This window comes from Thamnophis sirtalis, unplaced genomic scaffold (assembly GCF_051295495.1).
Source record: "Thamnophis sirtalis isolate CommonGarterSnake01/CBP01778 unplaced genomic scaffold, rThaSir2_p1.2 scaffold_14, whole genome shotgun sequence".
Classification (NCBI taxonomy): domain Eukaryota; kingdom Metazoa; phylum Chordata; class Lepidosauria; order Squamata; family Natricidae; genus Thamnophis; species Thamnophis sirtalis.
In genome coordinates, this window is record NW_028261394.1 from 24,405,061 (window position 1) to 24,432,125 (window position 27,065).

The 27,065-nt window shown below is 47.5% G+C and overlaps 1 protein-coding gene across 2 annotated transcripts; it reads left to right on the forward strand.

Annotated features, from left to right (window-relative positions):
- The first annotated feature begins 1,648 nt into the window (after positions 1–1,648).
- Positions 1,649–27,065, forward strand: CNGB1 (cyclic nucleotide gated channel subunit beta 1). 2 transcript variants are annotated; one of them, XM_087728535.1, is made up of 20 exons: positions 1,649–1,790; positions 6,542–6,626; positions 7,515–7,614; positions 9,727–9,877; positions 11,761–11,859; positions 13,198–13,355; positions 14,044–14,202; positions 16,306–16,514; positions 16,900–16,950; positions 17,445–17,531; positions 17,760–17,824; positions 19,004–19,126; positions 19,225–19,366; positions 19,986–20,145; positions 21,590–21,687; positions 21,771–21,854; positions 23,027–23,145; positions 24,152–24,298; positions 25,333–25,504; positions 26,552–27,065. In XM_087728535.1, exons 1-20 carry the CDS (start codon positions 1,657–1,659, stop codon positions 26,753–26,755), a joined length of 2,547 nt encoding a protein of 848 aa, XP_087584661.1. In that variant the 5' UTR covers positions 1,649–1,656; the 3' UTR covers positions 26,756–27,065. The 2 variants fall into 2 exon arrangements, with proteins under 2 accessions (XP_087584661.1, XP_087584662.1); XM_087728536.1 differs by lacking the exons at positions 1,649–1,790; positions 6,542–6,626; positions 7,515–7,614 and adding an exon at positions 8,322–8,609.

A 27,065-nucleotide genomic window follows, 5' to 3' on the forward strand; every position in this document is an offset into this window, starting at 1 on the left:
TGGATTTAAAAAAACAACCCCAACACTTTCCTGGACCTCATCTCCAAATCTGAGAAGAGTCTTCTCCCTCCAAAATCTATGTCATAATAAAACGGCCAACCTTTAAGTTGCCACAGTTTTCCCAATAGCTGGGATCACATGTCACTCCAAACACGCTCAGTTCAAAGCCAATCAAATTTCCCTCTTGCAGCATCAGATCACGGTGCTCATCTGGACAAGTGCCCTTCCCCTGGCAGGCTTTATCAGTGAGAGCCAGAACAGGATCACGTGAAGGGTTAGTATCGGTTTATAAGGCCTTGGTAAAACTACACTTGGAATACAGCATCCAGTCTTGGTCACCACAATATAAAAAAGATGTTGAGATTCTGGAAAGAGCACAGAGAAAAGCAAAAAGATGATTCGGAGACTTGATGCTAAAATGCATAGAGAACGTTTGCAGGAATTGAATAGGCCTAGTTTAATGAAAAGAAGGATCAGGGGTGACGTGATAGCAGTGTTCCAATATTTGAGGGACTCCTACAGAGACGAAGGTGTGAACTTATTTTCCAAAGCACCAGAAATCAAAACAAAAAGCAACATGAGGACAATTACTCAGTGGAATGGCTTATCTCCAGAAGTTGTGAGTGCTCCATCGCTGGAGGCTTTTTAGAAGAGACTAGACAATCACTTGTCTGGAGTGGCATAGGGTCTCCTGCTTATGCAGATTAGAAGACCTCCATGGTCCCTTCCAACTCTGTAATTTTGTTGGCCTTTGTATGGCTCCATCCATTTTTCCTGGAGAGCTGACTGATCATTTGGGGCTTGGATACTACTTGCCAATTGATCGGATCTGTTTCTCAGAGAACAAGGCAGTCTGATTCGTCCTGAGCTCCTAACTGCGGATTGGGGTTAATCCGTGCTCTTGGCCCAGTGCCCTTTGTACTGTCTTGTCAGCACAACATGCTCTACATCCTAAGATGACCCATGGGGCCTGAGTGCCAAAACAACTACAGCCAACTCTGACCCTGGAAAAGGGCAATCCTGGAGCAAACGGAGACAGCAGTTACGAACTTTGTGATGATTTCCCTTTTGGCACCAGCTTGATGCTTGGCTGGTTGTGTGCCTGTGAAATCAGCTTCCATTTTAACTGCTTCCCAAGGACTCTTGCTGGGCATTGCAGGAGCATCCAGCAGGGAGCATCTGCAGTTCTAGCCAGGCTTTGAGAGTCAGGAATGTTCCCCACTGGTGAGCCTGCAACAATATCTTCCTTACGGCTCAGCAGGCTTATTTACATTGATGGAAATATTAAGGTGGAGTTGATGTTTGAACATCTGGGCTCTTTGTTGATGCTTTTCTGGATGGAGGAGCACTACCCATGAAAGAGCAGGTTCCCTCTGCAGTGGGCATGTCCAGAATGTATGTTCCGGAAATCAAGCTTCCCAGCAACTTTCTGGATACCAGATGGCCTCAATTTCCTCAGCTTACCTTACTACCTTCTTTTTTTCAGACCGTGAACACATTCTCAAGCAAACTCTGATACTCGCTCAATACTTTTAGGTTCTGTAAATAGTCCTTCCTTTCCTAAAACTGTTTTAGAAGCCATTTCTTCCCCTGCCTCTGTAAAGCCCAAATTCACGGCTTAGCTGTGCTTTCTCTTTTTCAGCCCGTACCTTTTCCATGGAGAGGGATGCAGAAGATGATGGCGAGATCCATGTGGAAGTGAGATGTTGGTCCTACCTACCCGAGTATCCTCTGGGCTCTCCCCCCAGCCCAGGGAGGAAGCACTATGGAGGCCAGCAGGAAAGAAGGAGGTAGACACCAAGGACTTCAGGACAAATGGGGGATGATGGGAGAGCTGTGGCCACAGAAACCAAGGCCTTGCCTGGTGGAGGGGAGGGGGGGAGGCTGAGGCCTGGACAGCGCCTGCCTAGCAAAGGCTGAATGGGATCCCAGATTCTCCAGAGCATTTTTCCTGCGGACTCTTCTTGCTTCTTCCATTGCCTCTTCAAGGAAGGACCCAAACAGCCTTAGGCAGAGATGGATGGTTCCTTGGGAAAACCCACGTGGTTAGTGCTGAAGGTGTTGGGCTAGGAGCAGGGAGAGCTGGGTTCTAGTCCTCCCTGGGGACTTTGGGCAGAGGGAAGAGCCTTGTGGTGCAGGGGAAAGAATCGCTGCCATGACAATGGTCAGATCAAAGGAATCTGTGGCAGAAATAGAATCGAGAAAGCACTGCAGGCTGGACGGTCCCCACTTCTCCCACATTCAGCCTGGCAAGCTCTGTCATGAAAGTATCCTTAGCCTGCCTGACTTTGGTTTCCCCATCTGGCCCACTTTGAAAGGCTGACCCTCGCTCAATCCGAGAGCCAGAGAAGGAATCATCAAAGTGTTGCAGTCAGACCAGGGAGACGTGGCTTCTATCCCCCCTGCATCCTTGGACATTTCCTGGGGACTTTGAGGGAGTCTGTCTGGACCCACAGCCAGGGTGGTTCTGGGGTGAAGGTGCTGGGCTAGGAGCAGGGGAAGCCGAGTCCTAATCCTCCTCAGTGCTAGAAGCTCCCAGGGTGACTTTGGGGTGGGCCTCCCGCTCAGCCCAGGGAGGACCTAGGTGGTTCCAGTCCAGGATCTGGCTCTTCCTTTGGCCCTCTCAGCCCAAGCACCTTCCCCAGAGAGCTGCCTTGGGGTCAAAGAGGGACGGGGGCGTTATGTGTGCCCTTCAGCTCCTGTAGACAAAGGGGGTAGAACTGAAATAAAGAACCTGTGATGGGAATAAGCCCTTGCCAGGCTGAAGGTTTTACCCATGGCAGAGTAGCAGATCCTGCATTTCCTTTCAGTTTGCTTTTATTCCCATCTCCATGTTGATCTTGCCTGAGTACCTGTGAGCCAAAGTCTCCTTTGCATTCAGAGTTAGAGGTAAGAAGACCAGCCCTTCTTCTGGAGGCCACATCATCCTTCCTCAAACAGAGGTGAAATAGGAATCCTTGGCTTCAAGCAATGCTAATCCCCCCCCAGGAGCTCAAATACAAACTCGTGTTTCTAAAAGAACAGTTTCAGGCATTTGTTGCAGTAACAGAAATTAAATACTTTCTAAACCTTTTGACTTCCCAAAAAAGAGCAGAAGGTTGCATGGTAGCTGAAAAGCCGAATTGCCAGAGGCCTTTCCCTTGCATTGTGCCTGCATTTGCTTTTGAGGTCGCAAAGCACCACATCAAAGGCAGCGCTTGGAAAGAGCCTCTGGGCTTGCAGTGATCCACGGTGCTTAGTAACCATCCGAGCCTCCTGGTGACCCGTTTTCCTTCCTAGCAACGGCTCTGCTCCTGGAGACAGCCAGTCTTCGGTCCCCAAGCTCTGCTCGGCTGCAGGCCGGGTGGATGGGGGCAGGTCCCACACAGCAACACACACACACACACACACATCACCTGAGGAGGAAAAGGACAGGCAGTTAAACCAACAGCATCTAAAACAGGGACCAAATTCTGGGTCTGAAGCTGTTGTAGAACCATCAGACAGGGGAGCCTTTTGGAAGGACGGAACGAATCCGGAGGGTGGATGGAAGGGCGAGATGAAGTGCTCTGCCCTTGAAGGAATGTGATCCAAAGTGGTGAGTAGGTGCATCTTCAGCTGCTGCTTCCTTGTTGTGGGCTTGGTTTTATTTGTGATGCTGCTTCCCGTTAGAAATTCAATTGGGCTCATTTGATGCCAGGCTCCTGAGTCAAAATTACTTGCTTAAATCCAGATTATGGAAAGGTAGTGAAGGGTGGCCTTCAGTGGAGGAGGATGAGGCCATTGTTTTATTTCTTATGAACAACACACATTTCGCTCTGTACACTGGGGCTTCCAATGAGTGAATTCTGCCTACTTTGGGATGGGGAAGCCCAATCTCCATGTCTTGTGAAAAGGCCCAACATACAGAGCTCCGGTTGTCTGAGGCTTTGTTGAATGTCTTTGCCCAGAGATCTCCAGAAGGAATCTCCGTCCATATCCGTCAGGTTTCACTGATAGACAAGGCACCTGCAGGGAGCCAGAGGAGAGAGGAGACCTCGGAACCCTCCTCCTCCTCTTGGTCCATTTGGTTGGACTTTTTTAGGGGCAACCAGAAGGATTGGAGGTCGGAGATTATGCGAAACTCCGGGGGCAGCTCATTCCAGAGGGAAGGCGCTCCCAGAGAGAAGGCTCTCCCCCGGGGGTCATCAGCCGACACTGCCTGGCCGATGGCACCCTGAGGAGGCCAACTCTGTGGGATCGTACTGGACAGTGGGAGGCTATCGGTGGCAGTAGGTGATCTCGCAAGTACCCTGGGCCTAAGCCATGGAGCGCTTTAAAGATCATAATTAACACTTTGAATTGCACTCAGAAAACAACCGGCAAACAGTGCAGGCCGCCTAAAAGGGGTGTAACATGGGAGCACATAGATACCCCCATGACAACCCGCACGGACCAGCTGGAGCCTCCGGGTGCTCTTCAAGGGCAGCCCCATATAGAGAGCATTACAGTAGTCCAGGCAAGAAAGGACGAGGGCATTAGTGACTCTGCACAGGGCATCCCGATCCAGGAAGGGGTGCAACTGGCGTACCAGGCATACCTGGTAAAAGGCCCCCCTGGTCACGGCCGTAAGATGTTCTTCTAAACTAAGCCGCGTATCCAGAAGGACTCCCAGATTGTGGGCCCTCTCTGGGGGGGGGGCTAAAATCTATCCCCCAATCATCAAAGATTGTACATGATGCACAAATCGGGATGATGGGAACCACAGCCACTCAGTCTTGGAGGAATTGAGCTTGAGCCTGTTCATCCCCACCCAGATCCGCACAACCTCCAGGCACCGGAACATCATGTCAAGGGCATCGTTGGGGTGGTTTGGGGTAGAGATGAAAAGTTGGGTATCATCAGCGTATTGATGATACTGTACCCCGAAACCATGGATGATCTCGCCCAGCGGTTTCATATATATGTTGAACAGGAGGAATGAGAGAACTGATCCCTGGGGCACCCCACAAGTGAGGAACCTCGGGGTCGATCTCTGCCCTCCAGTCAACACGAACTGCGATCGATCTGAGAGGTAGAAGGAGCACCACTGCAAAACCGTGCCCCCCACTCCCAACCCTCTGAGTCGTCGCAATAGGATACCATGATTGATGGTATCGAAAGCCGCCGAGAGATCTAATAAGACCAGGACAGAGGAACAACCCCTGCCCCGGGCCCTCCTGAAACCTAACTGAAACAGATCCAGGTAGGCAGCTTCATCCAGGTACTGGGGAAGTTAACGTGCTACCGCACTCTCAACAACCTTCGCTACAAAACAGAGGTTGGAGACCAGACAATAGTTGGCTAAAGAAGCTGGGTCCAGGGAAGGCTTCTTAAGGAAGGGCCTCACCACTGTCTCTTTCAAGGCAGTGGGAAAGAACCCCTCTCTCAATTAAGCGTTGGTAATCACCTGGAGCCAGCCTTGTGTCACTTCCCGGGAAGCTGAAACTAACCAGGAGGGACACGGGTCCAGCACACAAGTGGCAGCACTAAGTCTCCCCATAATCCTGTCCACGCCCTCGGGAGTCACAGGATCAAACTCATCCCAGATAGTTTCCACAAGGTTAATCCCCATCGACTCGCCCAAATCTACCCATTCAGAGTCCAAGCCTGTCTGAATCTGAGCAATTTTGTCCTGCAGATATTGGACTAAGTGGTCTTCCCCAGTTCCTTGATTAAGTAAGGAACGGGTCACCCCGTTCCCCCAGGGTTCCCCCAGGGTGGCTGGGCAGTTATCTGCGGATGTGATAAGAGCAGAAAAATGTTCCAGTTTTGCAGCTTTTATCGCCACTAAGTAGGTCTTAATATGAGTTCTTACTAGTGTTCGGTCAGATTCGGACCGGCTGGCCCTCCAACCACTCTCTAGGCATCTTCTCTGGCATTTCATTTCCCGGAGCTCCTCCGTAAACCAAGGAGCTACCCGGGATTGGCACCGAGTCACCTTAGATGGTGAGTTATGTAGACATTTTATAAAAATTCTGAGGCCTTCAAAAGATGACTTGAATTTTCTTCACAAAACAATCTAGAAACAAGGGGATAACTGAGCAAAGCAGAGGAAGCTGCCATAGATTTTTTATTGTGACCTACAGCCATGTTTTTGAGCATTTTGGAATTTGCTTGAGGTCAAGAACCCATATTGTCAGTAACTCACTTTTCTTTCCTGCCCAAGGACAACCAACAGGCAAATACCCCACGGTGAAGTTTGCTTCTTTGTTACATCAGGATGTAACCCAAGAGGTTGGGAAGCATTTGGGGCACACTCAAACTTCCCAAGTGCAACTGTAAAATGTTTTCCCCCTGCAGTTTATTCATCTGTTTGATTTATACCACATCTTTACGCTGTGCAGAGTGGGCAGCTCACCTGAATGGCAGGGCCAGGAGTAAGCCCTGGCAATGATCTTCAGGTAGTTCTGGGTTGCGGTGCCCTCCATTTGAAGGTCTTGGCTAACACAAGCTGTGTGAATGCTGCAGCCAGAGGACCTTGGATTGTAAGATTCCATTACAACTTTCCATCTCATCCTGATGACTTGTTTTTTTGTCCCAGGGAAGCTTCAAATGGTGGCACGTTGGGACAACTGACTTCAGCAAAAGTTGAGGCAAGGAGAGACATTGCAAAGCCCTTAATTCAGGTTGGTGTCTATGTATTTCTATGTTTATTCATTTATTTACCCTCTCAGTAATTAGTTTCACAATAATGAAGCTGCTCTGATTGTTAGGAAGTACTTCTTAACTCTTAACTGAAATGAGCTTTCCTATAACTGAAATGATAGGAAATATTGTATGAATACTACTGCTGCTATTAACATTCCCAATCCTTGTTGAAGAACATTTTGTACGTGGCCTTCAGAGCCTTTGGCTTCAGACTCTTTGGGAAAGGTTGATGAAACCTTTCTAGCACTGAGACCTGGGAGGATTAGTATAGAAGTAAGTCACAAGCCATGGTTTTAGTCAAGAGAGATAAGTTTGCAAAAGATTAAGCTAGACCAGGGGTAGTCAACTTTTTTATACCTACCGCCCACTTTTGTATCTCTGTTAGTAGTAAAATTTTCTAACCGCCCACCGGTTTCTCAGTAATGGTGATTTATAAAGTAGGGAAGTAACTTTATAAAATTTATAAAGCAGAGTTACAGCAAACCCCTATCGCCCACCATGAAAGCTGGAATGCCCACTAGTGGGCGGTAGGGACCAGGTTGACTACCACTGAGCTAGACAAACCACATACTTGTTTAGTGTAATGTGAGAATTTAGCCAATTAAATATGTTGTTAAGAATTCTACTATTGTTTAATAAAGCTGTGTAGAGATCCAGTAGTGGATGCACATATTTGGTTGATTGATGGGCGAATTGACAGCATAGTAATTCATCGATTATGTAAATAATTCAATGGAATAAAAGTTTATTCCAAAATCTTTATAGCATATGTTAAGCAATCAGCACCCCTGCTATGTTGGGGAGATGGGATGCTTTTCCATGTTGATGTTCTCTAGAATAATGTTTGTTTGTTTGTTTGTTTTCAGAGAAAGGAGGGGGTGGCACTTGCAGGTTCTGTGCCTCTCACCCAGGACGGTCTGCCCGCTCTCTGTGCAGGGCAGCCCTGCAGACCCACAATTGCTGCAGGTGGGCCACTGGGTTCTCTCCCAGGGAGGGCAAGGGCAGCATTTGGTGCACAGAAGCCTGCAGGGCTTGGTCAAAAAAGCCATTCCCTCTGCCAATGCAATTGGCACATAATAAGCAAGGGGGGAGACTGATCACCCCAATGCAGCTGCCATCTTGACTTTCTTGATCACAGCTTATGGAGAGGCCTAGAAACCAGGGTTAAACAACTATAAAAATGAATGGTTATCTCCAGATACTTCAGATTTGCTTACCAAAATGAAGGCTCTTCCATAGCGATGTTTTCAACCCACTCATATCCCCCAACCCCACGATTTGGTCTTGGAGGACTGCAGGGGGTGTCATAAACCAGTGACACCCTCAGAAATTCCACTGGCCAAAGTTCAGCCTCTGCCTTTCTTCTTGTTTTATTTTGCCCTGAGGGTTTGGTGGTGGTTGGGAGGGAAGTTAAGGATGCATGTAAAGAGTCATGTGCTAGTATTAACGGCGGAGACTGTTCTGAAAAAGGCTGCCTTGGTGCTGAATTTGGGCTCCTCGGTGCCTCAGAACAGAAATAGGTGTGGGGCTCCAGGCACCATTCTCTTGAGTTCCCACCGGCTGGGCCTTCTTTGGCTCCCAGGGGAGGCCGCCTTCCCCTCTTGGCCAGGGAAGGGCCCCACTGAGGGTGGAGTGCCACCCCTCCTCACTGGGCGGTTGTGTGTTTCTTCTTGCAGTTCCCAGCCCCACAACCTCGTCCTGAAGCACCTGGCTCCCTAGTGCCGCCATGTCCAGGCCAACCCGCGCTGTCGAGCTGGTTCGCCTGGTGCCCAAGAAGCCGCGCCGTCATCTGCATGCCTCCCTTTCCTGCTCAGCCGTCATGGAAGAGTTGCCCAATGTCCCCAGCTACCACAGCTCTGCTCCTCCCTCCCACATCCCTGTCCTCGTCCCTAGGAAAGCGAAGGCTGGCCTGAGCAACCCCGGTTTTCGGAAGGAAGAAGCTTCCTGCTTGGCCGTTGGGGGTAACGTAGCACCTGCCAAGGTTTTAGTGCTTGCGGCTTTCCTGGCTGACCTTCCTGCACTTTGGGGTGTCTGCATCTTTAGGGTTCAGTTCCAAATAGGGCGTTATTTCCAGAGGGAGCACCGTACGTTGCCTCCAAAATGTAGAAGAAATGTGCATGATTTGGGGGGGCAGGCATTCATTAAAAGCAGGACAGGAATGAATCCATCCCTCGGGTCTCCTGAAAATTGAGAATGGGCAATGGGCCTTGTCAGCCAGAAGGTTTGCAGCTTTGAGACAGAAGTTAAGGAAAGGCTGGTGAGAAAGCTGTTTACAATAATGTCAAGAATAAATAAAATAAACCAACGGAAACATTGCATCAATTTCAGAAAGGCACTCCAACCCTAGATTAAATCTATGTGAAGATTCAGATGTTATTTACTTTTTAGTTTACTTTATAGCACCTTGTACAATGAAATTAAATGACACCTTCAGTGTACATAACTATAAAAATAAAACACAAACACACCCTTCACATTTTGTACAATTGAATTGAAACGCCCTGATATTGCATTAATATTATTTATATTAAGAATTTGCATTTAATAGTCACTTTAGCATTCTCTGGAAATAAAACATTTTCAGGCCACCATGGGGTTTGCAAAGTGTGGTCAAAAGTTCTAAAAATTGTGGCCAAGACAACTAAGAAAGAACTTCAATAAGAATTTGTGATACTAGGATGACAAAAGCAACAACAATAATAAGTTAACCAATACTGAATCGTAAATATATGGCAAAAGATTCTAGAGAAGCATCTTCTAATGGCGTATGGGATATCTTGCTTATGAAAATAATAGCAGCTTCTGATTTCACTACACTTCTTAACACAACTCTTTCCATTTTCTGGCCACCTTAGATGTTGAGTTATACAGACATTTTATAAAAATTCTGAGGCCTTCAAAAGATGACTTGAATTTTCTTCACAAAACAATCTAGAAACAAGGGCATAACTGAGCAAAGCAGAGGAAGCTGCCATAGATTTTTTATTGTGACCTACAGCCATGTTTCTGAGCATTTTGGAATTTGCTTGAGGTCAAGAACCCATATTGTCAGTAACTCACTTTTCTTTCCTGCCCAAGGACAACCAACAGGCAAATACCCCACGGTGAAGTTTCCAAAGGTGGATTCTGGCTCTTCCAGGCTGCCAATACCGGCCTCCCAAGCTCGACCATCTGCCCCAAAGAGCTTGCACACCCTCGCTGTGCCACCTACGCCAAAGGCTCCCAAGAGGTATGAAGCCTGTGTCTACACAGAGTTTGGTATTCTGTGAGAACCTGGACCTCGGCCTGAATTACACTTCTGTAACTACCTACCTCTACCATCCCACCAGATCGTTACTAGATTATATATGTCCTCCTGTCAGGAGTTTCTGGAACTAATTCATCAAATTCTAGGACCATTTCTTTAGAACTAGGCAAAACTACCTGGATCCTTGCCGTAGTAAAGCTAGATAACGTCAGGCTTCCAATTGGGACTTAGCAAACAGGAGTCTCCAAATAATTAACCCTTAATTCTGTTGTAGATGAGACTAGTAGAAAAGTTTCAGACATGACTACACACCAGAATGCAGTCTTATACTCAACCTGATTGCCCACTGCATTGCAAAGGCACCAGAGACACATCTAGAGGTTTAGACTCTTTGCTTCTTCCAACTTATGGTCATGGCCAGCTAATACCTCTTTTCTGAACATGTTTCATTTCACTTCCTCTCTCCCTAACCTACAGGCCTCCAAGCCTTCTGACCTTGGCAGGCAGGCTCAGCCTTTACAGATAGAAATCTCCTCTGTCTCATAGAACAAGTTGCTTGTCCTCAGTCATCACAGAGTGATTCTCCTTGTACCCAGACCAGTTTCATTACCCTGCTTCTTTTTCCTGCCTTTCCCTTGGTATAAGCAGTCCTTTTGCCTTGTGCTTCTTAGCCATGGAGCTGCCACACAACCATTCTGTCTGTCCTGGCAAAGATAATAATTGTACTTTGATGCCTTTTGCAAAATTACTCTTAGTTCCCCTTCCTATTCACAGCCCTGGATTTGTCCACTAGTCTCTAGTGACTGAAGGCAAATATACGTGTCCCTGGATAATCTGAGTTGGTCAGCAGGGCCAGAGCTTTTGGATGCCTGCTGGAGCCCATCCACAGGGAACCTCTTGATATCCAGGATGTGTGCACTGGGCTGTTCTATTTGTGGCATTTAGGTGGTGCCTGGTTGTGTGTGCCTTTTAGTTGATTGGGATATTGATGGACACTTATCAAATTGTTGATTGTGGTTTCCTTGTACTGTGCGCCAGAGGTGGCATTCAGCAGGTTCTGACCAGTTCTGGAGAACCAGTAGCGGAAATTTTGAGTAGTTTGGAGAACCGGCAAATACCGCCTCTGACTGTCCCCGCCCCCATCTATTCTCTGCCTCTCGAGTCCCAGCTCATCGGGAGGAAACGGGGACTTTGCAGTAACCTTCCCCTGCCACTCCTACCAAGCCACACCCACCAAGCCATGCCACACCTACAGAACTGGTAGTAAAACATTTTGAATCCCACCACTGCTGTGCGCCCTCGGTTCCTAAATCCTTGGTAAGCTGGTGGTAAATCAGCCCTCCTGTGGACTATCAACGAGCTGATTTATCCCTAACTGACCAAGGACTTAGCAGCCGAAGACCCAGCAGCACAAAGAAACAACAATCAAAGACTTACTATACTAGCCAGCCATCATCTTCTCCTAGAGAGAGAGAGAAGCTCCCTGAGGATGGGCTCCAGCGTGAGTCTGAATGCTTGCAAGAATCAACCTCTGGTCCGGGCGACCGACTCAGATTTTGGGTCCTGCAACTAGTCTCTAAAGTCAGCTATGGTACATCCTTCAAAGTTTCCTTTCTTCTTTCTGCATGTGTTGCCTTGTTGATCTATTTTTTCATTATTTCATCAAATGTCAATGCTAGTTGGTTAATGCAATGAATGGATAGGAAGAGCAGTCTGAAAGAGTAATGAAGAGTCTCTTTTTCCAGTTGGTCTATCAAAGGATCATTTATTGGGCAGTATCTTAATCTTATTCCTTTGAGTACTCAGAAACTGTATAGCAATTACTGTGCTGTGCTTTGTTTTTCCAAATTCTTTCCCCACCTTAGGAGGAAATCCTCTTCCCAAGAAGTAAATGTGGAGGAGCTGAGACTGTCCCCAGTCAATGCCTGGCCAGACCAGTCCAGTCCACAGGAAGAACCCAGCAGGTATCATCATCCCAAAGTATCCTCCTGAAGCACATCGCGGACTTCTCCCAGGATCTGTGACCGCGTGAATGGCCCATCATTTACCCACCCAGGATTGGGCTGGTAGTTGGGTGAGACGGTTTGCCAGGACAGCATCCCACACTGCCCTTCTAAGGATGGCATAGCTAGGGATGCTGCAGTTGCCCAGTAGTGGCCTGACAGAGGATACAGAAAAACTGAAGTCTATTTAATTATGGAGAAAAATAATGTTTTGGAAACAAGAACTCTGGTAGGGCACAAACCATACTTTTGTACTCTACATGCCTATGGGAAAAATATGCAGAAATTTCAGAAAAATATCTCCTTGAAGGCCTCAAACCCTCCATCATAGACAGGGATGTTGCTATGCCATGATGGACACAGAAAACTAAAGGCTGCTGTAGAGAGTCAACCTCTTGGTACATTGCATGGAATCCCTCCTGGGTGCAAAATGGCCAACAATATATTGGCCTAGATCAGTGGCCTAGATAGTTCCCATGAGGGAGAGCCCAGCTTGCAGACAATTGCATGGACTAGCCAGGGTAAATCTGCGTTTTCGTGGGGCCCCTAACTGGCCCCGTCTCTCAGGTGGAGGCAATCTGCACAAGGCATAACTACTACTCAGCCTTTCCTTCCTTACATAAAGTGTTGCAGAAAGCTCAACCTGAGTAAAACTGACAGGTGTCAGAGGTCAATATTTGGGGGTCCATCCAGGGATGACCAGAGGGTGGGAAGACTGGGTGTAGTCTGGCCCATTTTTATTTTTCTCACCTCTTGCCTTGGTAAGTGGCGCCTTCTCTCACTGGTCCTCAGTCAAAGGCATCTATGGGGCAGCTTTGAGGGGGCAGCTGATGAATGAATGGTTGTGCCTCAAAAGAAGGCAGTGCACCAGGTAAAACAGAGAGGGGGGGGAGGGAGAGAGAGAGCGATCAGATATAGCTTTAACTGGGTAGAATCTCCCAGCCTTGCAGAGCAGACTCAGAAGCCGATCCAAAGGCAAGGTCATCTGTAAAATTGCTTCTCCCCCTCTGCCCAGCCCCCCAGGTGAGAGGGCACAGCCTTACCAGAGAACTCACCCCCTTGCCCCATTTCTTCTACCAGCCAACCGGGAAAGATCTCACAATGCAAGCAACTAAAAACCTTATTTTGGTTACTTTTCTAGCCAGCCTTTTTAACCTGTCCAGCCAGTTGTGGGTCAAAAAAGGACCAGCTGCTCTCTGAGCCACTGAATAAATCTCGAGAGCAGAGACTGGGGAGCTGAAGGGCCTTCAGAGTCCCTGCGAAGGCAGGACCCGATTCTCCCTCTCGGTTGCTCCACAGCTCACCCAGACGGGGCAGCTCAGCTGCCAGCCAGAGTAGCGCCATCATCAACGATCGGCTGCAGGAGCTGGTGCGGCTCTTCAAGGACCGAACTGAGAAAGTCAAAGAGAAGCTGACGGACCCCGATGCCTCCTCCGAGGATGAGACCCCTGCAGCCTGTGAGTGAGTCCGGGAGGCAAGGGCGGGGACTCTGGTGTCCCAAGGGCCCCGCGAGAGAGCCTTGGCCTCCCACCTGAGGTTTGCAGGGGGGACGTTCAGCTCACAGGGGGAATGCAGCATGTTGGCATGTTGGCATACTAGGCCCTTATTTTATGCTGGGATATGGGGTGCGTGAGCCCAGTGTCTCCTGCCCTCCCAGACCTTCTGCCTCGGAACCTTCCTTCTGTTGTTGTTGTTTTTAAGGAGAGATAAGATTATTTTACTAATGAAGCAAACGGGTTTCAGAAGAGCTCCAGCATTCTTGAGGTTCCACCCCCCCTGGACTCTTAGGCACAAGATATTTCAGCCCTAACCGGAAAAAAGAAATCCTGGTTGATTGGGGGGAGGGGGGGCTGCCAATTAGAATTTAGGGCCAGGTGCAAGCTGTGCAATATGGATTGTCCATTCTTACTAGAGGGGGTGTTTCTGAACTTTCTCTCCATTTGGCTCAGAGGTGGGTTGTTCCCGGTTTGGCCCGGATCAGGTGAACCGGTAGTGGTGGTGGCGGGAGGCTTCGTGCACGCACATGAGCACACGCACGTACAAGTGAACCAGTAGTAAAAAAAATGGAAATTCACCATTGATTTGGCTCCAAATAATGGGCAAAACATTTTGTTTCAATTTCACTAATTTGATTTATTCTCTCAGCTCCTTCCAAAGAGAAAATCTCAGAGGAGAAAGACAAAAAAGCCGAGGAAGATGGAGAGGGGCGTTTCCACGAAATACTTTGCTGCAGGTTTAAGTATCACCCCTTCCTCTGCCACATGAGGAAAGTCCAGTTCCCCAGCAGTATTGACCCTTCCTCCAGTAAGTAGCAGGGAGGGCTTTGGACTGAAAAGGCAACTGCACTCCGAGAGAGAAGGGGAGAATGAGCAGGAGGGACTTTGTGAAGGGAATGGTGGGAGAAAGAGTGCAGAACGTGGGGCAGAGTCAAAAGAGGAATCAGTCTAGAATCTCTACATAGCCACAAATAGACTAAGACCAACTCTCCTTGTATCCCATCAACCCGTTTCTAGTACCAAATCACTAGCTGAGGAGATTCCTGTGTATAGGCATGAGCAATACATCAGTTTAATTGGGAAATTCAGGGCCTTTCGTGCCTGTGAGGAATGCAGACCTGTTGGAAATCCCCAGGAATCTTGATGGTCTACTCAAGCTAATTCTTATCCTATGAAATGCCAAATAATTTGTATGGACCTTTAAAATACAGCAAGGAACTTCGGGTCTTTCACAAGTGATATTTTTATTTATTGCAAATATAGTCCCAAAATTGGAGATACTCATAACCCACCACAATGGTATTCTTACAATGTAGGTTAAATAAATTAAACTGCAAACTGACTGTGGACAACCATCCGTAAACTCCATTAACCATCCTTAAGCTCCAAACACACTTCCCTGAAGGAAGTTGGAAGCAAATGGTAGAGATTGTTGAGGGCTTCTCTTGAGAGCTCCACATCTCAGTATGGTGTTTGACAAAATAGACTAAAGATAGACAAATTTGGGATAGAGAGTATCACCACCAGATGGATTCACAGTTGGCTAACTAATTGAATTGTAAGCCACCCAAAATTATTGACTGAGATGGGTGGCCATAGAAAGTGAACAAATAAATAAAAATGCACTTGTATAGTTCTTAATGGAACTGCATCTACATGGAAGAAAGCATGCAAGGGTACTCCAAGATTTTGTCTTGGGCCCAGTCCTCTTCAACGTCTTCATAAATTATCTAGATGAGGGGGTGGAAGGAGAACTCATCAAATTTGCAAGTGATATCAAGTGTAAGCTGGGAATAGCTAACATTTTAAATAATAGAGTCAAGATTCAGAAGGATCTTGACAGACTTCAACACTGGACCCTATCCCAAAAAATGCAATTCATTAGTGAGAAAAGTCAGTCCTGCACTCAAAAGTAGTAACTATGAGAGGGATCTAGGAGTCCCAGTAGATCACCTTTGAAGTATGAGCCAGAAATGTGTTGCAGCTGCCAAAAAACCCAAGGCAGTTCTTTTGCAGTGCAACAGAGGGATAACGTCAAGACAGCGAGAAGTAATTGTACCGTTTTGTACTAGTGAGTGCAGTATAACTAGGGATACTGTGTACTGCATAAAAATTGTATCTGGTCCCAGTGATAGAAAAATGATCCTGAAACGCTAGAAAGTGTGCAGAGGAGACCAACACAGTTGATAAGGGATCTGGAGGTCAAATCATATAATAACGGTTGGGGGAACTAGGTATATCTAGCCTATCAAAGAGAGGGATTGGTGGGGAGGTATGGTAACTGTCTTCCATACTTAAGGGGCAGTCACAGATAGGAGGGGGTTGACTTATTCTCTAAAGCATCAGAGGGCAGGACAAGAAATATTGAATGGAAGCTTGTTAAAGAGATCCAACCTAGAAGTAAGGAGAATTTTTCTGACAGTGAGAACAATTAACCAGTGGAATGGCTTGCCTCCCACAGTTGTGGGTATTCCATCACTGGAGGTTTTCAAGAAGAGACGAGACAACTGTTAGATTGGGATGGTATAAAGTCTCCTGCCTTGAGCAGAGGCTTGGAGTAGAAGACCTCTGAGGTTCCTTCCAATCTCGTGATTCTATCTTGGGTTCCATATTTGATGGGGAGGCCAAGATGCTCATCTCCATCTGTATCATTTTCTGAAGCTGCCAGCCCATTCACGCTGAACTGACTTTGAGGGGACTAGTTCCACCTCTTAGCCCACTTGCTTCACAGGCTGTGTAGCGCACTGTGTGACAACTGTTGCCTGATCTCTGATCCGAAAGTTGTTCTTCCCTCTTGCTCCTTGGGCAAGCAGAGTGCAAGGGTGGCTCTCCCACTGCGGAGTTTGAAAGGGGAATTTGATGGACGCTGCACGAGGGTCCTGAGTATCTCCTGGCTTCCCTCCTCTTCTAGATCTGATGTACGTGTTGTGGCTCTTACTTGTGGTCCTGGCGTGGAACTGGAACTGCTGGCTGATTCCGGTCCGCTGGGCTTTCCCATATCAATCACCTGAGAACGTCTATTACTGGATGGCTATTGACTACCTCTGTGATTTCATCTACTTCCTGGACATCGCCGTCTTTCAGGTCCGCCTGCAGTTTGTCCATCAAGGAGATATTATTGTAAGTGACAGACGGCACGCCAAGCCATGGCTTCTGACTTCTGACTCTCGATTTGAGAGCTTGATACCCGAACCCTTATGCCCTTCATCCATAAATAAACAGATCCGGGCTGTAAAAATCTCAATGACCGCTAAGCCTTTCCCAAGATGCAGCCAGGATATTTATTTTAGGTTTGTAAAATAAGGTATCTATCCATCTGTAAAGGGGAGGTAACCTCCCCAAGTGTAAACAATCTGCAGACTTAAGACGCTTCAGGAGAGCAGCAGACTTTGATACTGCCAGGCAGATAAATTCCATGCCAAGACACAGAGATTCTGCTGGCTGTGCCTCAGTTTCCCTTCCGAGTTTCGGGTGGAACTCTTTTGCATTTTCTTTCTTCTTCTAGACTGATAAGAGAGCCATGAGGAAGAATTACCTGAAGTCCCATCGTTTTAAGGTGTGTAGTGTTTTGTTTAATTTACTCCTAATTAAAATGACCACCAGAGTGAAACAGCGTTCTCTGTCATATGATCTTTAAATAATATTCCAGACGCTGAATTCTTTGTCATAGCAGTGATATCATCTGCTTGGGTGGCTCTTGTAACAACGGCATAGAAAGTTTACCAATGGAATTCTCATTACAGTATATGCAGTAAAAGTGTTTATACTATACATATATAATTTGGGAATATCAGGTCCCTGATACCTTTTGAATGATACTGAGTGTATCTTTTTCAAAATCAGTTTCTGATTTGTTTGTAAAACTGCACTTGATCATTTTTAAAAAACTTTGCTCAAAAACATTTATGTTATTATGCATATTTCCTCAGCTATATACATTTTTGTTTGCAATTTTGTTTAACCTTTGCAAATGAATCCCCCGGGTCAAATGCCTCTGTCCGTGGGATGATTCCAGAGAGCCCCGTGCTTCCGGCCTCCTTTCTCTTTCAGATGGATGCCCTCTGCCTTCTCCCCCTGGATTTCTTCTACTTCAAGGTTGGCGTGCATCCTCTCCTGCGCTTGCCTCGCTGCCTAAAGGTGAGTCCTCCTCCATCCTGATTTCGCATCTTTAGGGAAGGGCTGGAAAAGGAGGAGCGGGCTTAACCCTGGAGATCAACCCAGAGCAGCAGTTCCCAAGGGATCGGTCCCTCGCCATGCAGCCCCTGAAGGCTTCGCCCATTGCTTCCTTGGGGAAGGTATTTCCTTGGTGAACTGTGGACAGAATCTCCTCTGGAGCTCACCGGGACCTTTATTTCTTTTTCACAGTACCTGGCCTTCTTTGAGTTTAACAACCGCCTGGAAGCTATTTTGAGCAAGGCCTATGTTTACAGGTGAGGTTCTGTCCTTCTGGGCAGGGTGCAGTTCAGCAGCTTCTGCTGGCCCTTCTCTTTCCAAAGGAAATGGCAACAACGACGAAATCCACACAATGGTGGATTCAAACTGTATGTCCGCTTTATTTCCAATGTTGCAAGCCACATGGCAGCCCAAGAGCAGAGGTTTCTACTGTAAAGGCCAGCATTCTTACTAATATCATGGCGTACTGAGGTGAACTGAACTCAAAGCAGGACTTCTCAGACAGAATAAATGAGGCAGTTTGCGCAGGGCCACCTCTAGAAATAGCTTGGGACGCTCGGCTGACGTGGAGGCTGGAGGAGCTGCTGGGAGAGGGATAGGCTGAAGCATAAATGATTGCACAGTCTGTGACCTGTCTGAGCATAAACTCCAGAGCAGTTTTAAAGCCTGAATATTTATACACGTACCTGAGCCTACCTGGCCTCTGCCTTGGAGGCCTTGCTGTGGGGTGGGATGCACTGACTGGAAGGACTGTGCAAAGGGAAACAAGAGAAGGAGGTCACTGGTTTTCTTGCATCCCTTTCTGAGCATTACCACCCTCCCTCCCAATAACATCATGCGACTGCACGCACAGTAACTCTGGAAGGAAAGGGTCATGATCTGCCATTCTGACCAGGGGGAGGGGAGGTGGACCCCCTAAGCCCAGCAAGAGGGAAAAGGCACTGAACTCTCAGGAGCAACTTCCAGACTCAAAACACCCCCCCCCCCATTTGTCTGCAGAGCAAAGTGCAGAAAGTCAAAATGGAAGCTGTGACATGCAATCGAAGCAGTGCCTGTGGTGTGTGTGTGTGTTTGTGTGTGTTGCACAATTTACATAGCAGCCAGGCACAGTTTTGAGTGCATAGTTGTGGTGGTGGTGGTGGGGCATCTTGGCCCTTTGCCTGCCCTTTGCGGGCAACCTCACTCTCCTGGCTGGCTGAGAAGAGCCGGGCTGCACCTGGCTCTGCAGATGCTCCCCTCCAGCCATACCTGATTCCCAAGGGCACCTTCTGAGGTTCCTGCTTCTTGCATTCCCTCTGGGGCAACCAGTGCCCTCTTGGGCAGGGGGAGGGGAGAGGGGGGATGGGGAAGCAGCAGCAGAGGAGCAGAGCACGGGCAATCTCAGGTCCTGCAAGGACTTTAGCAGCCCCTCCTTAGCAGGGCTATTATTTTGGCAGAGTCGTAAGGATTACGGCCTACTTGCTCTTCAGCCTGCACCTGAACTCCTGCTTGTACTACTGGGCCTCCTCCTTCCAGGGGATCGGCTCCACTGCCTGGGTCTATGATGGCAGAGGAAACAGGTAGGCATCTTGGGCAGCCGGGCAGCCGTCTCTGGAGAAGGGGCAAGGAGGAAGACGTGCGCAACCTTTGCGTATCTCTTGTGCTTCGTCTTTGGCAGTTACATCCGCTGTTATTACTGGGCTGTCAAGACGCTCATCACCATCGGGGGGCTGCCGGAGCCCCACAACCTCTTTGAGATCGTTTTTCAGCTTCTCAATTACTTCACAGGTGTCTTTGCTTTCTCAGTGATGATCGGCCAGGTGAGCTCTCACTTCACACCTTCTCTGGGTTGCAAAAATTGCTGCCTTCTTTTCTCATTTGCTGCACACCACTGTTTCTATGGAAGTGCCAATTTTCATTGTAAGCCATAGGTGGCGTAAGTTGAGTTGGACCTGATTTTTTTACAATTTGTATGGCAGATATTAAGCAAATCAGCATAATTACTGAGCAAATCCAGGTTTTCCATTGTTTTTTTTTTGGGGGGGGGCAGAAATTGGCAAAAATGGTTGCAAATTGCAATCACATATCTGCAGGACCCTCAGTCATAAATGTAGGGTGATTGCCAGGCACCTCAATTGCGATCACCTGCTGTGGGGGGGAATGAAACAGTCTTAAGTGTTGGTCATAAATCACTTTTTTTGAGACCATTATAACTTTGAACTATCATTAAATGAAGAGTGGCCCTTCAGATATTGTGCCCCAGCCTAAGAAAAACAAGCCAGATTCTCAGCCTGTCAGGTTTAGCTTTTCAGGTGTGTGTCTAATGGTTCCATCTCAGCCCCGGAGGCCTTTGGGATGTGATTCCATCAGACGAGTCATGACTGTTGGCAACATGGAACAATGTCCTTCCATTTACACTTTTCTTTCAATCCTATACAGATGAGGGATGTTGTTGGTGCTGCCACAGCAGGACAATCGTACTATCGGAGCTGCATGGATAATACCATAAAATATATGGCTTTGTACAGAATTCCCCGTTCAGTTCAGAACAGAATCAAAACTTGGTATGAATATACTTGGCATTCCCAAGGCATGCTGGGTAAGTACCTTACTTTCAGAGTCAAAATGATTTCTTTGGTCTTTCTCTGTTGCGTAATTATGATTATTGGTGGTTACAAGTGGAGATATAAAGTCAAGATGGTGGCTGTCATGGCAACCCTAAGTCCTGCCCATTTTTTCTTTGCATCGTAATGTTGCTGCCATCTTGCCTTTTTGATCCTTCCTGGCAAACACTCTGTGCGGCAGATTAGATGTAGCATGAAATGCATTTGAACCTTATAGAGCCGAGGTGGCGCAGTGGTTAGGGTGCAGTACTGCAGGCCACTTCAGCTGACTGTTATCTGCAGTTCAGTGGTTCAAATCTCACCGGCTCAAGGTTGACTCAGCCTTCCATCCTTCCGAGGTGGGTGAAATGAGGACCCGGATTGTTGTTGGGGGCAATATGCTGACTCTGTAAACCGCTTAGAGAGGGCTGAAAGCCCTATGAAGCGGTATATAAGTCTAACTGCTATAACCTCAAATCTGTGCATTTAAGCAAACCCCGAGAGCAGGAACTGGAGGGGAAAGCAGTCTTCTCCTTCCTCCCCAGTCTGCTCTGATTGTCAACTAAGGCAGGAAACCCCTGCCTGGGGTCCAGCAGACCTGCAGGAGTGGTTCTTGTCCTGAGAACCAGATTAGCAGAGTTGGAAGGGCCCTTGTAGGTCATTTAGTCCAACCCCCAAGCAGGGGGACCCTGCACAATTTCTGACAGATGGCAGTCCAGTCTCTTCTTGAAAGCCTCCAGTGATGAAGCTCCGACAACTTCTGAAGGCAACTTCTGTTCCATCGGTTGATTTTTCTCACTGTTGTAAAATTCCTTCTTATTTCCAGGTTGAATCTCTCCCTGTTCATTTTTCCTTGTCTGGCCTTTGGGTGCTTTGGAGAATAGCTTGACCCCCTCCTCTCTGTGGCAGCCCCTCAAATATTGGAAGACTGCTCTCATATCTCCCCTGGTCCTTCTCTTCCCTAGACTAGCCCTGCCCGGTTCCTGTAACCGTTCGTCGTATGTTTTAGTCACTCCCCTGCCCTGGTTTTTAAAAAACACATTCCCTTTCCTGTTCTGGAGACAGTTCTTCCTCTGTATGGTTAGATCCACTGTTTGAAGATGTCTTCTTATCCTCAGGTGACACAGGATCCTGAGGAAGCTGCCTGGCTTAGAAAAGTGGTCGATCATCTTTTCCAGCTAGGGGGGAGGGGGGTGTTTTCGTTGTAGTGATTTTTGAAATCAGTAGCAGGATTCCTGTAATGGGATGCCACCCTCGATAATGGCGCAGAAGCTCCAACAATGCAAAATTCTAGTCCATTTTCTAAATTGTGCCACTGAGACAAACAGCCTGGCCCTCGTCTTTGTTATTGGCACATGAAGGCTTTAGGCTCAGGGCTCCTGCTCTTCCATTGGACCCCAAGGCCAGAAGACAAGCGGTTCTCTCCTCCCTCACTTGCAGACGAATCCGAGCTGCTCCTGCAGCTGCCCGAAAAGATGAAGCTGGACATCGCCATCGACGTGAACTACAGCATTGTGAGCAAAGTGCCGCTCTTCCAGGTACTGCCAGCTGACTCGAGGCTCCTCCTTCTCAGCTGGCCAGAAGAGCAGAGTCCAAGCCTTCTTTCCTTCCTTTGGGGCAGGGCTGTGATCGGCAAATGATTTTTGACATGCTGAAGAGGCTGCGATCCGTGGTGTACTTACCTAACGACTACGTGTGCAAAAAGGTAACCAGCGAGCGATCCTGCAGCACAACTCAGTCAGGCTGGTAAGGGAGGTTCCAGGCACAGGGAGGATGCCCTTCATCCCAGGCTCCCCACGTTTGGCTTTTTTGGGATAATGCCACTGAAGGTGACACAAAGAGGGTTCTCCGAGGTGTTTGCTTTTAAATGTGGGAATGTCAGTGGAACTAGATGCTGGGTTGTAGTAGCCAAAACTAGTTGGCCATCATCACAGCCATTAGACAATTCCTAGTTATTAGATGTCAAGGAAAGCAGCATTCGAGCCAGTAACTAAAATAATGGCAAAAGAGAAGTAGCAGAGCTCATTCATTTCTTCCTTTTCCTCTGAAAATCAGAAGTCACAAATAAAAATAGGACAAAATACATCAGATAAAGGATTATCTGCAAATATACACATATGGGGCATTTATTCATTTTCCTGATAGGCTGGTCATTATTTGATATTTAGTTGCTGACCCTAAATTCACAAGAATGAAGAGATGGCAAATTAGTGCCTTTCCTGTCTAAGTGGGAGTCTTGGTGTCAGGCAATATTCAACCCAGAAATTTTCCTCTGGGCATAGATAGGGTAACCTCTCCAGGGCCTCCATTGGGAAGGATGGGAGCTCAGCCCTTTCCCTTTAAGACTGCCCTGTCTCTTTAAGCCTTTTAAAGCCTTAAGTTGCTCCGATAACACCTCCCTTATTAAAACCTCTACCCCAACCCACAGAAATACTGCAGTTCCATTTTGCAGGCGCAACTTTCTTGGATGCACAAATTGTAATTTCAAGGCAACTCTGCTCAAAGTCACCTTGAATCACGAGATGGTGGCAAAGGAAAGCAAAGGTAGCACCAATAGTCATAGGTGCCTTGGGCGCAATCCCAAAACAACTGGAGCACCACTTGAACAACATTAGGATTGACAAACTTTCCATCAATTGCAAAAGGCAGCTTTACACGGAAGGGCTTACATCCTGCGACGGTATCCGTAACACCATCAAACGTCCACATCTGTCTATCCCAGGTCTTCGGGAAGGACTTGCTAGGGGGTTAAAAATGCCAAATCCAGTCTGAACATCTGGCTGACTGTGATGAACAATAATAATAATTTGTGCAAAATTTTCAAAAGAAAAAGTTGTCCCAATTATTCTTCTCTTTTTTCCCTTCATCTTTCCTTAGGGAGAGATCGGCCGGGAGATGTACATCATTCAGGTTGGACAAGTCCAAGTACTTGGGGGACCGGATGGGAAAACTATTCTTGTGACCCTGAAAGCCGGCTCTGTGTTTGGAGAAATAAGGTCGTTCTTTTTCTCTCCTCTGCTGCATTTCTCTTCCGCCTTTTCTCTGAGGCCCAGTGGAGCTTCTTCCCCAACGGCATTTCACAGCAACAAGCCTGTGAGGTGGCAGGTCCAGCGTGGGCAAGAGGGCAGCCATCCTCCGACTCTCCCCTTCCAATCCCAGCATCTAAGTCCCCAGACTGTTCTTTAGGGGTCTCATCTCGAGCAACCCTTGACAGGGGCAATAACCAGGAACCCGTGATGATGATGCTCCCCAGGGCTTTCCAGGCAAAATGAGAGATTGTAGCAGCTTGATCAGCTGTGGGAGGAAGCGTCTATCCATTCCCAGAGGAGCCCTTCTGTAGACAGGCTCACCTCCTGGGGTGCAAGAGGTGCTCTCCCCAGGAAAGTGCACTTAACCCCATATCTCCAGTATCAAAAAAATACAAAGACACGTCCTTTCGCTTAGCCTTTAATAGTTCATTTTAATATTTGCTTTTTAAACTTACAAGCTGCATTTATACAAGTAGAGAAAGGCAGGTGGATAAACCTAATAAAATAAATACTTGAATGAAGCTGCAACTCTCAAACAAACTTGCCGGGAGGTAACCAGTCTTGGTAACTAAAATAAATAGGGAGAAACGGAGGGAAATGAAATAGGTGAAATAGCCTTTATTAGCTTGCTACCTGGGTGACTTCCAAGAGGCAAAGGGTTAGCCCTGGCTGAGAAGACCTCCGGCAGCAAAGACTCTTAAGATCTGGGTTAAGCTTCTGAGTCCCATTTCTCCGCACAAATCTAAGATGGTCTTTTCCCACCTCCTGCTCAGGTTACCTTGAGGCTGCCATGGGCATTATGGCCTGGCACAATGGTTTTGTACTATGGGATTACTGGATCTTACATTTGTTTAGTTGTTACTGAATGATAGTCTTGGAAGATATGGGGGAGGCAAGTAGAATGAAGTTCCTTTCTGTGGAATAGGAGATGAGAAATCGGCTGCTGAGTTTGTATTTTTGCTTTTTCTATTAGTTTACTAGCTGTGGGAGGTGGAAATCGCCGTACCGCTAATGTTGTGGCACATGGATTTACTAACCTTTTCATTCTGGATAAGAAGGATTTGAATGAAATTCTGGTGCACTATCCAGAGTCCCAAAAGCTGCTGCGGAAGAAAGCTAGGTGAGATGCAGGACGATCAAAGGGTTACTTTAATTGATTAATCAGTTTTCTCTCCCTTCTATGGCAGCCCAATTCCGAGAGGCTCTTGCTAGCTGATGTGTGATGGTGAGGATCAGTTGGTGGTGAAATATGCCCTCTCTTGCCTGGCCTGATCTGGTCTGGCTTTGTGTGGTCTGGTCTCCTCTCCCCTCCTCAACCTTTCCCTCCCCTCCAGCCTTCCCCTCCTCTCTTCCCCTCTCCTCCAGAGGTTGGGCTGAGTTTGCCATGAGGACCCCTTATCCCCCCGCCCCCCTGTAACTTCCTTGCCCAAGAATACATGGCTCTGCCTAACACAGTTCAGATACCAGGCATCCAGCCCTTCGGGTTTTATTCTGTTCCCCCTGCCTGCCATGAAACAAGACAAATTTGGGGAGGGGGTTCTCTACTGGTCAGAGAAAGGACTAACAGACTATAACAGGGAAGGTATTCAATATATGAATGGTAGTGAATGAGTCATATTTAACAGTGACAGCACTGTGAGAGGCTACGATTCACTTCAGATAGTGCTTAAATTACTTTCTTCAATTATCCATGTTTTGATACCTTGGATGATTTCCCCAGTTCTATGGAAATGACAAGGCTGCTCTCGATTGGCACAATTCTGTGGACAATCCCAGCTTTCATAGGAGGTTTGACTGTACGGCTCTCTGCTCCGAGAATTTTAAGTGGGAAACAAGATGTTTCTTCTGTTTGCAATCTTCCTATTTTTTCTCACTGCAGACACTGCACAACGCTTTTCATTAATTAAAGAATTAATTAAATGTGCCACACATCTCACTATCTAAAGTGATTCTGAGGACTCACACCGAGCCTCCCATTTGCCACTTTAAAAGAAAACTCTTTTAAAGAAGCAGAAACGTGACTTTTAGAAGAAGAGCCTCTGAAGGAAGATTGGAGAAGGGCCATGATATTCAGTCATTCTGTTGCATTCACACATGCAGCTTATTCTTACAGATCTGGCCGATTTCCAATTCTGTGCTTTTGCTCTCTTCTAGGCGAATGCTGAGGAACAACACCAGGCCCAAAGAAGAGAAGGTCCTCATCATCCCTCCCAGGGTTGGGACCCCCAAACTCTTCCAAGCCGCCCTGGTGGCTGCAGGCAGAATGGGGGGCAAAGGCAGACTGGCTCACCTCCGCTGGAAACTGAAGGAGCTGAAGGCAATCCAGGTGTGCTTGAACTCCTCCGAGCGGCCTGGCGAGAGGAGAGCATTATGGGAATCTGCCTGGGAAGGCCGGGGTGGGCTGGGCTGGAGCCATGTAGCCTTCTTCACCTTTGGCTTGGTCCACTAAGGCAGGGGTCTCCAAAGACTTGTGGACTTCAACCCCCAGAGTTCCTCAGCCAGCAAAGCTGGCTGAGGAACTCTGGGGGTTGAAGTCCACAAGTCTTAAAGTTCCCAAGGTTGGAGACCCCTGCATTAAAGGATCTAATTGCTACAACTTTTAAATCATGGTTGTGGCTCAGCAAGCCAAACATTTATAAACCGTGGCTCAAGCATTACATGAAAATTGCAGCTTGTACAGTAAACCCCTGGGGGACACCAAGATGGGTATAATGGCTCACGGCACTCTGGAGGAAATCCTAGCTGAACCTTGAATGGGGAGTTTCGTGAGATGAGAAGGAAATTCCCATCATTTGGAGCTGGTGGGTACATATATTGGGAGTGCACGTCAGGTGCTTTTCACAAAATGGCTGAGCATGGCCAGTTCCAATGAACCATTGATGCTGATGATTCTTCACTTTACCCCCAGCAGCCATTAAGGTAGATTCCACCACATTTGTTCCTCTCAATTGTTTTGGGGAGCAAATCTTTTGTGGGGCTGGCTGAGTGTCAACTTTATCTTCTAGGAATACTTCTGCTGCTCAATGGACATTTTGCTCTGGAGCATTCCTGTTCCCGTGTCAATCTCATTTTAATTAAAGTAACCCAAACTCAAAAGTCAGCTGAGCAGGGGACCAAGTGGGTGATCTACTGTATATCTAGAAGATTGGACTAAGACAGTGGTTCCCAAACTTGGCAACTTTAAGACTTGTGGACTTCAACTCCCAGAATTCTCCAGCCAGCAGAATTCTGGGAGTTGAAGTCCACAAGTCTTAAAGTTGCCAAGTTTGGGAACCACTGGATTAAGATGTTGCTTCTCCCAGTTTTAAGGCAAGCACCGTTTCCCTATCAAGGCCCCTTATATGATTCCCAATCTGATTGACTTCTCTTTCAGGCTGCCACTTCCACACCAGTTGTCCCCAAGTCAGCAGCTAGCCATGATTCACCAGCTGGTTCCCCCAAGCCCAACAACTGCGGAACAGAGACGAAGACCTCCAGGAGTCCCGATCATCCTGTTCGGGTTTCCATGAGTCCCACCCCTGCTGGGGATGAAGAGGTTCTCTTGGTGGAAGTCTTAGAAAAAGGGGAACCTAAGTAGAAGAACCAGATGAGCCTCCCTATCTGTGCAAGTCCTTGCTAGTCGCATTTGCACGGATTGGGCAGCCATTCAAAATAAGCTCTAATGTTGTGCTATTAAGTCGGCTGAGAGAAAGACCTCCTATGCTTTTTTACACTTTATTTAGAGAACAGGTTTGGCGTCATGGCTGAGGCATCAGGCTAGAAACCAGGGGACTCTGAGTTCTAGTCTCCCTTAGGTAATAGTAAACAACTCCTGAAAAACCTTGCCAAGAAAACTGCACGGACTTGTCCAGATAGTCCATGAGAATTGGGACGCGACTGAACGAAGG

Excerpts from the sequence above, each read along its gene's own strand:
- CNGB1 (XM_087728535.1), top strand. The coding sequence starts at position 1,657 with ATGGAGAGGGATGCAGAAGATGATGGCGAGATCCATGTGGAAGTGAGA. Across the intron at positions 13,356-14,043 it reads GGATGAGACCCCTGCAGCCT|CTCCTTCCAAAGAGAAAATC; the intron begins GTGAGTGAGTCC and ends TTATTCTCTCAG. Across the intron at positions 25,505-26,551 it reads AGGAGCTGAAGGCAATCCAG|GCTGCCACTTCCACACCAGT; the intron begins GTGTGCTTGAAC and ends CTTCTCTTTCAG.